Below are 12,983 nucleotides of genomic sequence, written 5' to 3'. Positions count from 1 at the left end.
GTTCTTCTGTGCGTGGGGTTGCTATGAGTCGGAAATGACTCGACGGCACCTAACAACAACAATAACCACCTTTTAATTTAGTTACACATCATACACTTCTTTATGTATAATTTGTATAATTCCTCTCTCTGGATGCATATCTTTCCTTCTTTCCTACATGATCACACTCTTTCCTACTATATAAAAATATATAAACAATAGATTTCTAAATATGTTGATATTATTGATTATGTATATTAATAAAATTATATAGTGTATAAATTAACTCCATGTCTCTCTGTTCTCCATTAGATTTTGAGGCCCTGATGGGCAAGATGATGTATTGATTTTCTTTTCCTTTATATCCCTAGAGTTAATAAATGAAATATTACTTATTTATGTATTAACTTGACAGATATTTATTGAGGGCTTGCTATGTGCTAAGAGCAGTTCTAGATGCGGGAGAAAGAACAAAGCACCAATGTCTTGGCCTTCACGACTTTACATTCTATTCTTAATTATTATGTTAATAATTAATGGAAACTTCTTCAATGTACTTCTTCAGAAAATATCCATTTATGAAGCAGAGTTATTATGTTAATAATTAATGGAAACTTCTTCAATGTACTTCTTCAGAAAATATCCATTTATGAAGCAGAGTTCTCTTTCTGTGAAGTCATTTGTGTATGTTACTGTAAATGTTAGTCTGAATTAATATTATTCTAAATCTTAATCTGAATTAATGATACTATATTCCATTTTCTGTAATATAAGAACTCCTCAGAAAGTGTCCCTCAAGTTTCTCATCAATGAGAGATGAAGAGGTCAGGATTAAATCAAAGTTGTCAATTTTTAGAGATTAAATGACAAAGAAGTAAAATTTTATTAATTTGTAACAATTTCGTTAAGGATTTAATCTGCTGTTATGAAATTTTTCTTATTTCTCTGCATGCCGTCTTTGTTTTTATTTGTGCTTCTGTGTAGTTCTAAATATTATTTTCATAAAATGAGAACAGTCAAGCAATTTCTCCATTGTGTATACAGTAAGAGAAAGAACTACGGCGTGGTAGTACCTTCTGGAGGCTACTGGCAATTCTGAAATTTATTTTTGTTTTTAATTATAAACTATTTCAAACATACAGAAAATAATAGACATTTTTATACTCACCACCCACATATAATAAACTTAGCCAAATTTTGTTTAGATGCAAGGATCTGAAGTGTGGGCCTCAATTTATGATGCACTTACAGCCATCTTTTGTTTTTGTTTTTGTACATCTTATCATTAGTGATATATCACAGCACATAGTTTACTGCTATTATTATTTTCAGGTGTTCACTTGCAGATGTTCAATTTTATGATTTACTTTTCAAAACACTGCTAGATTGATAAAGATACTGATAATAAAAGGTAATTATCATGAAAACTGAAAAAAATAATTAGGTATTCGACTTACGTCAGGACCTACTTACAGCAGAGTCTTAGGAACAGAACCCTGTTCTAAGTCTGGACAACCTGTGTTAGCATCACCTGGGAGCTGGAAGTTTATTAGCAATGCAGATTCTAAGCCCCAGCTCAACTCCCCCCGCCCCAATCCTATTGAATCAGAATTGGCATTTTAACAAAATCCCCAGGTGATTTGAAGCTTTGCTGTATATCTTTATTTAAAGAAAGGAAAGGTTATGTTTACAGCTATCCTCTCTGTCCACCATCCTATTTACCTCGTTCCCTGCCCTGGCAGAGGCCTGATGGGACTCTGGCCAAACACTGGCCTGTTGTTGTGTGCCATCGAGTAGCCCCGACTCATAGTGACCCCTCCTTGGGTTGCCAACGCAGTATCACTACTGAAGTAGATTGCCCAACCTTCCTTCCGAGGAGTGGCTGGTGGGTTTGAACCGCCAGCCTTCTGGTTAGCAGTCAGGTGCCTTAGGCACTATGCTACCAGAGCTCCTAGCATTGGGCCTGCTACTAACTAAAAGGTGGATGGTGCCAGTTTATACTGTTCTTCTATTTTGCCCCACTCCCAGGTGCCTAAGTATCATCCCCATTTATATGTTTAGCAGGCCATATGTGTCTGTGGCTTAGGAGGTCTCTGGGTAGCACACAGGGTTTGTGCTGACTACTAACCTAAAGGGTGCTAGTCTGAACCTAGCTAGTGGCATCATGGAAAAAAAGCTGGCGACCTGCTTCTGTAAAGATTGTTGTTGTTGTTATGTGCCATGAAGTCCGCCCCGACTCATAGTGACAAGAAAACCCAATGGAGCAGTTCTGCTTTAAAACACATCAGTGGCTTAAGGTAGCAGACAGAGCCAAAAATTCAGATTCTGAAACAACAGTTTGTGTAGGTGAAGCCTTAGGGTTAGATAGGTTATTCAAAGAGCACATTGAGAAGGAGAAAAACAACGCTAATAATGCTAGACAACACCAATATTTTAAGGAATAGGATGAATCCATAATGATTACCAAGAAGAGGCAATTAAAGAAATACTGTGGAGGTAGAGAGAACAAGATACAGTAATCTCAGAAGCCAAGGGAAATTATCATTACAATGAGGGAAGGTTAGTTTCAATTGCTTAGGAGAGAGAAAGACAAGGATTGCAGAATATTCTTTAGTTTTGGTAGTTTAGAGTTCACTGTTGACATTACCAGGAGCACTTTCAGTGCAGTAGAATAAGCAAACATCTGGCTGTACTGGGTTGGGAAGTTTATGAGGAAAGACAGAAGAGTGTATATATGGAGTATAATGAGATGAGCCTAGAGTGTACTAAGTGGGATATGAAGCCAAGTAAAAACTTTTATTTATTAAAAAAAAAAAAAGCAAACAGAGATGTTTACATAATAGCAAAAAGGCATACAGAAGAATAAATGAAGGTCTAGTAGAGAGGGAGTCATTGATGGAATGAGATAGAAATGGGATCAGCCCAGGATAGGAGGAGACATATAAGATCGGGGCTAATGGGAGGAATACAGCATTGAGGACCATTTTCTACCCCAAGGCTGGGTTCATGCTGACCTTAGTTTAATTTAATTGCAGAGTAATGTACAACACCACATAGTATTTGACTTTGGGGCAAGATTTTAACCACTGGTAGAGGAAGAACACATTTCAGCTTCTTGCCCTCATTTTCTTAATGTTGTCCAGCTTCTTCAGAGTACTTTTAAGTACCTCTATGCTCATACCCCCAGCTCTGAGCAATTGAGACTTCTCTTCAGACCTCAGCCATGGAAGTTTCCAAGAAACTTGGAATAGCCTTCTCAGTTAGGAATTGACTCAGTGAACCCAGGTGCTCATATACATGAAACCCACAATGTTTCTAGATTATACCATTGATGGATTTCCTCTGGGAAGAGCTGGGGTTTACATAAAACTCTGCTCCTGAAGATGGGAAGATCAAGCTGAGCTGTTAGTGTTTTATTATCACATATACTTCATGTCAGTATGTTCTGGAAATTACCTGGAGACATTTAATTTAAAAAATTAAAGATTCTATATATGTCTGAATTGTATCCACAGTATCAATTTTACATATTTTACCTTTTCCAATATGATTTTTTTAAATGGAAAATTAAAAAAAAAAAAAAAACTAAGTCAGAGTTGATCTGTACTGTTTGGTCGCTATCATCTTCCAAAGAGTTCTCTATCATTTGTAACAAATGGACCTCTTTCATATATTCTTTTCTATACATATCTAGGGAGCTCTGGTGGCATAGTGCCTAAGGCACTTGACTGCTAACCAGAAGGCTGGCGGTTCAAACCCACCAGCCACTCCTCGGAAGGAAGGTTGGGCAATCCTACTTCCGTAGTGATACTGCCTTGGAAACCCAAGGAGGGGTCGTTATGAGTCGGGTCTGATTTGACAGCACATAACAACAACAACATACATATCTAAAAAGTCTTTTTCATTGTCCCAACTATTTTTCATAAACCAGTTCTCATTCTGAGTCTAACCTCAATGACACATTCTTTTCAAATAAATTAGTGATATCATTTGTGTAGCTCTCAGCAATTCATGAAGGACTTTTTCATCTAGCTTAATCATTCTATTTGGTGTCCGCTTTCATGTGTTTCTATTCTATCCTTTATTTGTTGTTTTAGGTGCCATCAAGTCAGTTTGGACTCATACATTTTCAGAGGCTTAATATGAACATTAAGAAGTTTGGTAAAATTACAAATGAAGAATTCAGGAAATCACCAGGAACTTCTTGGTAATTCCTTCTTTTCTAACTTGAAAGGTCTTTTTTAAATTTAAAATGCACTGTTGGAAATGTTTTCTACGTTAGATCATAACTAGAAATTTTTCATAATGCTTTTTTTCTTAATTTTTTCTGTGAAGCTTTGGATTCAATATTTAACTGGTATGTATGTCACTATTAAAAGCATAATATGGATGTTTATAAATATGATGTTGAAGTAAATATATACAGGACATAAATATCATCTGGGAGCTCTGGTGATACAGTGCCTAAGGCATTTGACTGCTAACCATAAGGCTGGTGGTTCAAACCCCTCAGCCACTCCTCGGAAACAAGGCTGGGCAATCTACTTCCTAGTGATACTGCCTTGGAAACCCAAGGAGGGGTCACCCGCAATGAGTCAGATCTGACTCGATGGCACTGTTTGGTTGGTTAGTTTGTTGTAAGTAATTGGTCTCAGAAATTGTCTTTTTTGATCAGAGCATTTTGTGAATTATAAGTGAGAAATCTATACTTCAGTTTTCAACTTTGGCTCTCTTTATTTTTTTCATGATTTATAATGGCTGTTTGAATTTAGCCAATAGGAAAGAGTATTATTAGGAAAAGTAATCAATTTTACTGAACAATTTGACAACATATTTCTCCTGTTTCATTGTTAAAGTGCATTAAAGGAAATTTATTCTTTATTAATGATTTCTTTAAAAAGATGATGAGGCAAACTAAAGAAAAAGAAACTGATTAGCAATTGGAAGATGAGGAAGGAAATAGTGTGAGAGTGTGAATTAACAGAATAGATACTGAAATATATTTTTAAATAAATTTTATAGGGATCTTGAGTATAAGAACAATTAAGGGTGTAAACTATGGAGGAATGAAACATAAAAATTGAAGATCAGAGAATAAAATTTGGCAAGATAAGTATATTTTATATAATTATACATTCTTTTCAGAAGTTTTCTTTAAAAGATATAAAAATTTATCCTAAACATGTTATTAGGTCTTATTTTAAGTGCAGGAGAAAACTTTAGGTTGATAAATTCTATCCAAATTAATAGAAACAATATGAAAAATAATGATTATGTATATGTATATTCATTTGACTTATATTAAATGCATTTATATAATAAGTATCTAACCACTATGCTCAGATAGTGGAATTACTTTTTAAATTCTGCACAATAAATTATTACATTGTCTCTGAGAACAAAACAAGCTCTTGAAGAGCTTCATTAATAATTCAAAGAAGCTTAAATTCTTTTCATTATAATTTGTGTTGTTGTTGTTGTTGTTACGTGTCATCAAGTCAGACCTGACTCATAGTGACCCCTCCTTGGGTTTCTGAGGCAGTATCACTACGGACGTAGATTGCCCCATCTTCCTTCCAAGGAGTGGGTGGTAGGTTTGACCCACCAGCCTTCTGGTTAGAATTTGTGTTAGGTATATATGATTCATTGTATTTTAGATAACATTATCAACACCACTAGAGTCAGTAAATATTTTAATACTTTTTATATGTAAATCTTAAATTATTTCTTAAACTGTTGGAACATTCCATATTGGATAAAAGGGACAGTGTATTGCCTGTAAAGATATACTTTGGATGACAATATAGCAAGACTATATTGTGTATAGCAAGACTATGTGTGTATGGCTTGTGAAAAGTAAATTTGGTATTATATAGTCATTTTTTAATTGTAAAAATTTTAATTTACAAGTATTAAGTGGGATTGATTATTTAAAGGATTATTCAAAATTTGCTTTCTTTGATTAAGGTATTTTTTAGGAACATTTCTATAACACTTCTAGAATGAACTTAACTGTATTGAACAGTGATACCTCCATCAGAGAGAACCATAAACAAATCATTGCCTTACATTTATAAAGCGCTCAAGGAGCTCTGGTGGCTTACTGGGTAAGGCTAACCACAGGGTCAGTGGTTTAAAACCTACCAGCTGCTCCATGGGAGGAAGATGAGGTAATCTGCTTCCATAAAGATTTACAGCCTTGGAAACCCAGTGGGAGTTGCAGTGAGGCAGAATCGACTCTATGGAAATGGGTTATGAAGTGTTAGATGTCTTACAAATAACCATCACACCATGAAACCTGTGAGTGCTGGAACTCTATAGGACTGCCTTGTTTTTCTTGGTCTCACAAGTTTTCTGCCTTTGACGGGGTACAGTCACCACTTTCCTGTTGCTCTCTATTTAATGGAAAATATTTGAGTTTTCCTTCTCTGACAGAATGAAAAGATCTATGTTCACCTTACACAGGTTCTGACTTTCGTAGGTATTGCCGTATATATTTTTACTTAATCCTCACAGGAATACTGTAGGTCAGTATCTTCTTTTGCAGGTGAAGCACAAAATGTTTAAGTGACTAACCCAAGATAGACTAGTTGCCATTGAGTCGGTTCCGACTCATGGCAACCCCATGTGTGTCAGAACTGAAGTTCTCCACAGGGTTTCAGTGGTCAATTTGTAAGAAGTAAGTCACCAGGTCTTTCCTTTGGGGTGCCCCTGGGTTGTCTCGAACTGCCAATGTTTTGGTTAGCAGCTGAGTACGTTAACCGTCTGTACTATCCAGAGACTCCTTTCCCAAGATTAGTCTCTGGTAAGATCTCTTCAGCTCTTGCTTCAGTTCTCTTCCCATCATGCTAGCATTCTGCAGAGGTGCTTACCAAATGGTGATTCCATTTATAACCAGTTGTTGTCGAATCAACTCCCACTCATGGTGACCCCAGGTGTGTCATCGTAGGGTTTGCAGCTGATTTCTCAGATGCAGGTTGCTTCTGAGTGGACTCAAACCACCAGCCTTTCTGTTAGCAGCTGAGTGCATTAAGTATTTATACCACACAGGGACTCTGATTCCATTTATACTTTGTTATAAAGACAGATTATTTATTTCATTTAGTTATCTCTGGATATATTGAAGTTGCTAGCACAGTGCAAGTAAAGATTACCTAACTCTGTTTCCTAATGTAAAATGTGAAAATAATTTCCTAGTGAATCATCTTGGTCCTGTTAGGGTCAGATTCAGCTTTATTTATTTATTTATTATTATTATTTTATTGTGATTTGGGTGAAAATTTAAGAGCAAATTCACTTTCCATACAGCAGTTCACATACACTTTGTCTCATGACATTGACCACAATTCACCACAATGCAACAGCTCCCCTCCCACTTCCTCCCGATAGTTTTCTCTTCCCTGTGTCCATTGCTCCTTGCACCCCGCCCCCTGAGCTGTCTCCCTGTGCATAAACAGCCCTTCTTTCTCCCATGATTGCTCTCTCCAAGGAGTGTATTTACCTCAGGTAAATGTTGAACTCCCATGCCTGTCTTTTGCTTGGCTGGAAGCCACAGGTGTGGGTTCAATTCCAGACCTGAAGGGCAGCTAGGGGCCATAGTCTCAGTGGTTCCACCAGGCTCTATCAGACCAGCAAACCTCGTCCCCCCTTTTTGTTTTCCAAATGATTTTGAGTTTTGTACCACATTGTTCTCCCTCTCTACCCAGGATCTCCTACATAGATCCCCCTCCGAGTGGTTGATAGTGGTAGCCGAGCACCATCTAGTTCTTCTGGTCTCATAGTTGTATAGGCTGCGAATCACATGGTGTACCAGTCGCTAGGACTAATTGTTTCTATGAATTTTTGGTTTTCTTCATTCTTCTTTGCTCTGGATGAGGAGAGACCCATCGTTGCATCTAGATGGCAGCTTGCTAGCTTTTAAGATCCCAGTTGCTAGTCACCAAAGTAGGAGGTGGAACAGTTTTGTGTAGTATGCTATGCCAATTGAACTTGATGTCCCCTGTGACTATGGTCCTGAGCCCATAGGTTCAACTGCTCAGTCCCTCTGGGTAGCTGGCTGTGACCAAGAAGTGACTACCACCTTGCCCCTTGTCAGCTCTACTATACATCTGGGAATTCATATCATACAAATACACTTACAGGACCATTGTCTGTCAACCCCAGACTCAGTTTTTCAAAGTCACTTCTGATAACATATATTGAAAAGAAGCAATGCTTTTATAAATCTTGGTGCAGTTATTGAGATTAGTGGATGTCTGTCTCTAAACCTCACATTTACATAACTGAGGTTCCAGACTAAGACAGGCTGGTAAGGAAGGACTGGCAATCTAGTTCTGAAAATCAGCCAGTGAAAACCCCATGGATCACAAGGGCCCATCTGCAGCCAGCCATGGGGATGGCACAGGCCCTGGTATATTTGGTTCTGTTGTGCATGGGGTCACCGTGACTCAGGGGCCCAGTGAGAGCAGCTAACAACAAAAACATCTTGAGAGAAAATATGGCACAGAAGAGATGACTGGATCTAGAATGAAAAGGCCTATGTTCAGACTATTGCTCTGGCATTTATTAGTATAGTGACATTTGGAAAGTAATTGAACTTCTGTGAACCTTATTTTCTCACTTATAAAATGAGAACAAAAATATCTCTTATCATGATCTGACAGGATTATTTAGAATTGAACAAGATTATATATGCCAAACCACTCTATCATTATTTTCATTTGTTGCTACTAAATTAATAGAGATCTATGACTGTGTTTGTTTCTGGTACAAATAAATGGCTAATGCACTCAGCTGCTGATTGAAAGATTAGCCATTTGCATCCACTCAGAAGCACATCCCAGGAAAGGCCTGGCAATCTACCCTGAAATCAGCCATTAAAAACCCTACGGAGCACAGTTCTTCTATGACACAAATCAATGCATCAGCAACTGGTTATGATTGCATTAATTGTATCTCTACTATCTGTCCAGAGGAGAAGAATAGGGTTCAATAGACTTTGATTCTAAAACTCTGCCTCTAGGAAGCAAGATTTTAATACTTAAATTCAGGTGTGAAGTTGTCACCTTATAGAAAACTTAGTAAAATCTTCAATAAGGCAGAGACACGTTGTGTGATACAAATAAAACCAAACCAAATCAAACTCACTACCGTGGAGTAGGATCCGACTTGTAGCAACCCCCCCCCCCCGGGTTTTCGAGGCAATATCACTACAGAAGTAGATTGCCCAAATTTCCTTCTGAGGAGTGGCTGGAGGTTTGAACCTCCTGGTTAGCAGTTAAATGCCTTAGGCACTATGCTACCAGAGCTCCCATGATACAAATAATTATTTCATAATTTATTCTCTAAATTTGGATTTTTAGTCATGAAACTAGTGGCGACTATAGTTGTATTTCCTAAGTTAGTATTTTAATTGTAAAAGCTCAGTTTTCCATTCATATGAAGCTGCTTAGAAAAGTAATTCAATTTTTATATAGCCTTGTTAATTTTATTTTTAAGGTATGAAATATGAGGATGTTTACCTTATATTAAGGGGCTGGCTAAATAAAGGATATGGATAGAAGTGATGTAGTTGGGACAACAGACTGATATTCACAATTTTCCTACCTGTCACATTCATCAAAATCTAAACTTCGTAATCATGGGGAAAAATGTGTACAGATAAGGAGTTTGGGATTCCTTTAGTGCAAGCAAATAAAGTTGTTTTAGATTCTTCTTGTCTTCAAGGTCTACAGTCTATGGATCACCTTGAACCCATGGCTGCTACTGAAATTTTGGGTATTTATTACCTTAAAAGTGCTGTCTTCTCTGTCTGTAACTATACCCTTTGCCATCAAGTCGATTCTGGCTCATAGAGACCCTGTAGGGCAGAGTAGAACTGCCCTGTAGGGTTTCCAAGGCTGTAAATCTTTACAGAAGAGACTGCCACATCTTTCTCCCATGGAATGACTGGTGGATTCAAACTGCCAACTTTTGGTTATGAGGCGAGCATTTAACCACTGTGCCACCACGGCTCCTCTCTATCTATAGTCAATTTTTAGTTATGTGTTAAAGACAAAACTGAATTAGTACTGCATACTAACCTCCAGACTCTCATCAGCTGTAGGAAACAATGTGATTTGATTACTTTCATTTAACTTCTCCTCGAACTAAAGGAGGCTTGGGACTTCTCTAGAATTTACATTCAGCTTTAGGAAGAGAGTTTTAAAGCAAGAGTTGAGCATTTCTTTCCAATATTAGGTATGACTTTAGGCAGGCAGATATGCTAATATAGAAAGGCAGCTAATCAGATTTCTTTCACATTAATTTTAGAAGTGTTTTTCTCCAGATTGAATTGGATTGTGGACAAAAGTGAGCAGGGGTGAAAGAATGAATAACATTTTCCACATTAATTTGAATTGGGTTTTCATGATGAGACTTTGCATTTTCCTGGAAATAATTCTCAGAATGTCAGATCTGGATATTTGTTTAAAAATTTATCAAACATTAAATATGTTAGTTACTGTGCTGTGTACACTCATGCGTATAATCTTCGTAGTCATTCTGTGAGGACAGTAGTATTACTCTATTTTTAGAAGTGAGGAAAGACTACCTAAGAGAGAAATTGCTCCAGGAAACAGCTGGTTATTGTCAAATCAGGCATGAGAACCCCTCTCTTTCAATTCCATGTGTTCCTTAATGTTTCCAGATACAAAATTATTTTTTAATTACAAAATTAATTCTAGTTCATTGTAAAAAATGTGAAGAATGCAGAGTACAAAAGAAAACCACCCACAATCAAACCACCTAGAGATAATATCTTTTATACATTTCCTTCCAGTCTTCATAATACATTTTACATAGTTGAGAACACTGTATTTAGTCTTTTCTTCGTTTTTACGTACTTCGCATTATATAAACACTATCCCATATGTTCAAAAAATATTTTGTGTTATTTTTAATAGCATTCTATCATATAGATATGCAATTTATTTAAATATTCCCTACTTTTTAAACATGTAGGTTATTATTTTCTCAACTGTTTAATGCAAAGCTTTTTTTTTCTGTCATACCACACTTAAATATACAGGCACACCAGAAACTAAGGAGGATGTTTGCAGCATACACAATTGCTACCTTTTATGAGAATTTTTAATTTCTCATATATGAGAAATTGTTTATGTGAAACAGCAGGGTACTAGACTTTGGTTTCAATTGGGTTAACACATCTTTGGTTTCAATTGGGTTAACTTTATATAAACGCAAATGCACAGGCAAAGGCTGGAGGAAATGACAATAAAATCTTCATAGCTGCCATCACCTCTCACCTGGATTATTGAAATAGCTACCTAACTGAATAGCTAGAGTAATACTTTAAATACAGAAGTCACTTCTCTGCACAGTATTTCCAGTGACTTTATGAGATCCAGAGACCTTACTATGGCCCACAAGATTTTACATTATCTGTGCCCCCAACATCTCAGCTGCCATTAACTCTAGAGTTTATCTCCAAGTTTCATTCTGTAGTGTCAAATATGCTCTTTCTTCAGGATCTTTTCAGTTGCTTTTCCTTCTGCTAGAATGTTCTTTTTCTAGATAAAACACACTATTACCGAGTCAATTCTGACTCATAGCGACCCCCATTGGGTTTCCAAGGCTGTAAATCTTTACAGAAGTGTACTGCCTCATGTTTCTCCCACGAAAGGGCTAGCGGGTTCCAACTGCTGAAGTTTTAGTTAGCAGCCCAATGCCTTACCCACAGCATGACCTGAGCTTCTTCTTTCTCTAGATAGCAGTGTTTACTGTCTCACTTCCTTTAAGTTTCTGCTCGTATGTTACCTTAATCAAGAAGGTTGTACCTATAACACTGTAGAAAAAAAAAAAAAAGCCTCCCTTTCCCATCACTTTATTCTACTTACCCTTAACAATTACTTTTCACAACTGACTTGTTCTTGTTGCTGTTGTTAGGTACCGTTGAGTCATCTCTGACCCATAGTGACTCTGCAAAATAGAACAAAACACTGCCTGGTCATGTGCCATCCTCACAAAATCCTTGCTATACCTGAGCCCATTGTTGCGACCACCGTGTCAGTCCATCTCATTGAGGGTCTTCTCCCTTTTCACTGACCCTCCATTTTATCACGCATAATATTCTTCCCCAGGGAATAGTCCATTCTGACAACATGACCAAAGTAGGTAACACGAAGTCTGGTCATTCTCACTTGCAAGGAGCACTCTGCCTTCACTTTTTTTTGTTAGTTTGTTTTTTATTTTTACATTTTTAATGCATTTTATTGAAATATAATTTATGTACAGTGAAATACACAAAACTAAAGTGACCTGGGTCAATGGTCAATGCAATTTTTTTTTTGTTCCCTCTCTTCCCCTTCAACCCCTGCAACCAACAAAGAAAGTTTCCCTCCATATATAAACCTTTCCTTGACCCTCCACAACAATGAACTAATACTATATTTGTCCTTCCGTGACTGACTTATTTCACTCAGCATAATGTCCTCCAAGTTCATCCATGTTGTGCTTTATTTTGCAGACTCTACATTATTCTTTAGTGCTGCAAGCCATTCCATTGTGTGTACGTACCATAGTTTGGTCATCCACTCTTCCACTGATGGGCACATAGGTTGTTCCCATGTTTTGCTATTGTAAATAGTGCTGCAAAGACCATGAGTGTGCATATATCTGTTCTTGTCCTGTCTCTCACCTCTCTAGAATATATACCTAGTAATGGGATGGCTGAGTCAAATAGTATCTCCAATTCCAGCTTTCTAAGGAATCTCCATACAGCTTTCCACTGTGGTCATGTCATTTCACAGTCCCACCAGCAGTGTATGAGAGTCAGAATCTCTCCACGTCCCCACCAGCATTTGTTCTTTTCTGTCTCATTGAACCTTGCCATCAGTGCTGGGCTGAGATGGTATCTCATTGTTGTTTTGGTTTACATCTCCCTGATGGCCAGTGATCGTGAGTATCTCTTCATGTATTTGCTGGCCATCTGAATATCCCTCTTG

At 37.3% G+C, this 12,983-nt stretch overlaps 1 protein-coding gene across 1 annotated transcript in view; it reads left to right on the top strand.

The window, feature by feature from the left end:
• PMS1 (PMS1 homolog 1, mismatch repair system component) overlaps positions 1 to 9,378 on the top strand; it is a 146,065-nt gene extending 136,687 nt beyond the window's left edge. The window contains exons 13-14 of the mRNA XM_007950224.2: positions 4,077 to 4,186; positions 9,342 to 9,378. Coding sequence (XP_007948415.1) covers positions 4,077 to 4,186; positions 9,342 to 9,378 — 147 coding nt within the window. The remainder of the gene's footprint in view (positions 1 to 4,076; positions 4,187 to 9,341) is intronic.
• Positions 9,379 to 12,983: the final 3,605 nt, after the last annotated feature.

Source organism: Orycteropus afer, unplaced genomic scaffold (assembly GCF_000298275.1).
Source record: "Orycteropus afer afer isolate SDZICR_OR568_19922 unplaced genomic scaffold, OryAfe1.0 scaffold00001, whole genome shotgun sequence".
Classification (NCBI taxonomy): Eukaryota; Metazoa; Chordata; class Mammalia; order Tubulidentata; family Orycteropodidae; genus Orycteropus; species Orycteropus afer.
This window is presented reverse-complemented; position numbering and strand designations above follow the sequence as displayed.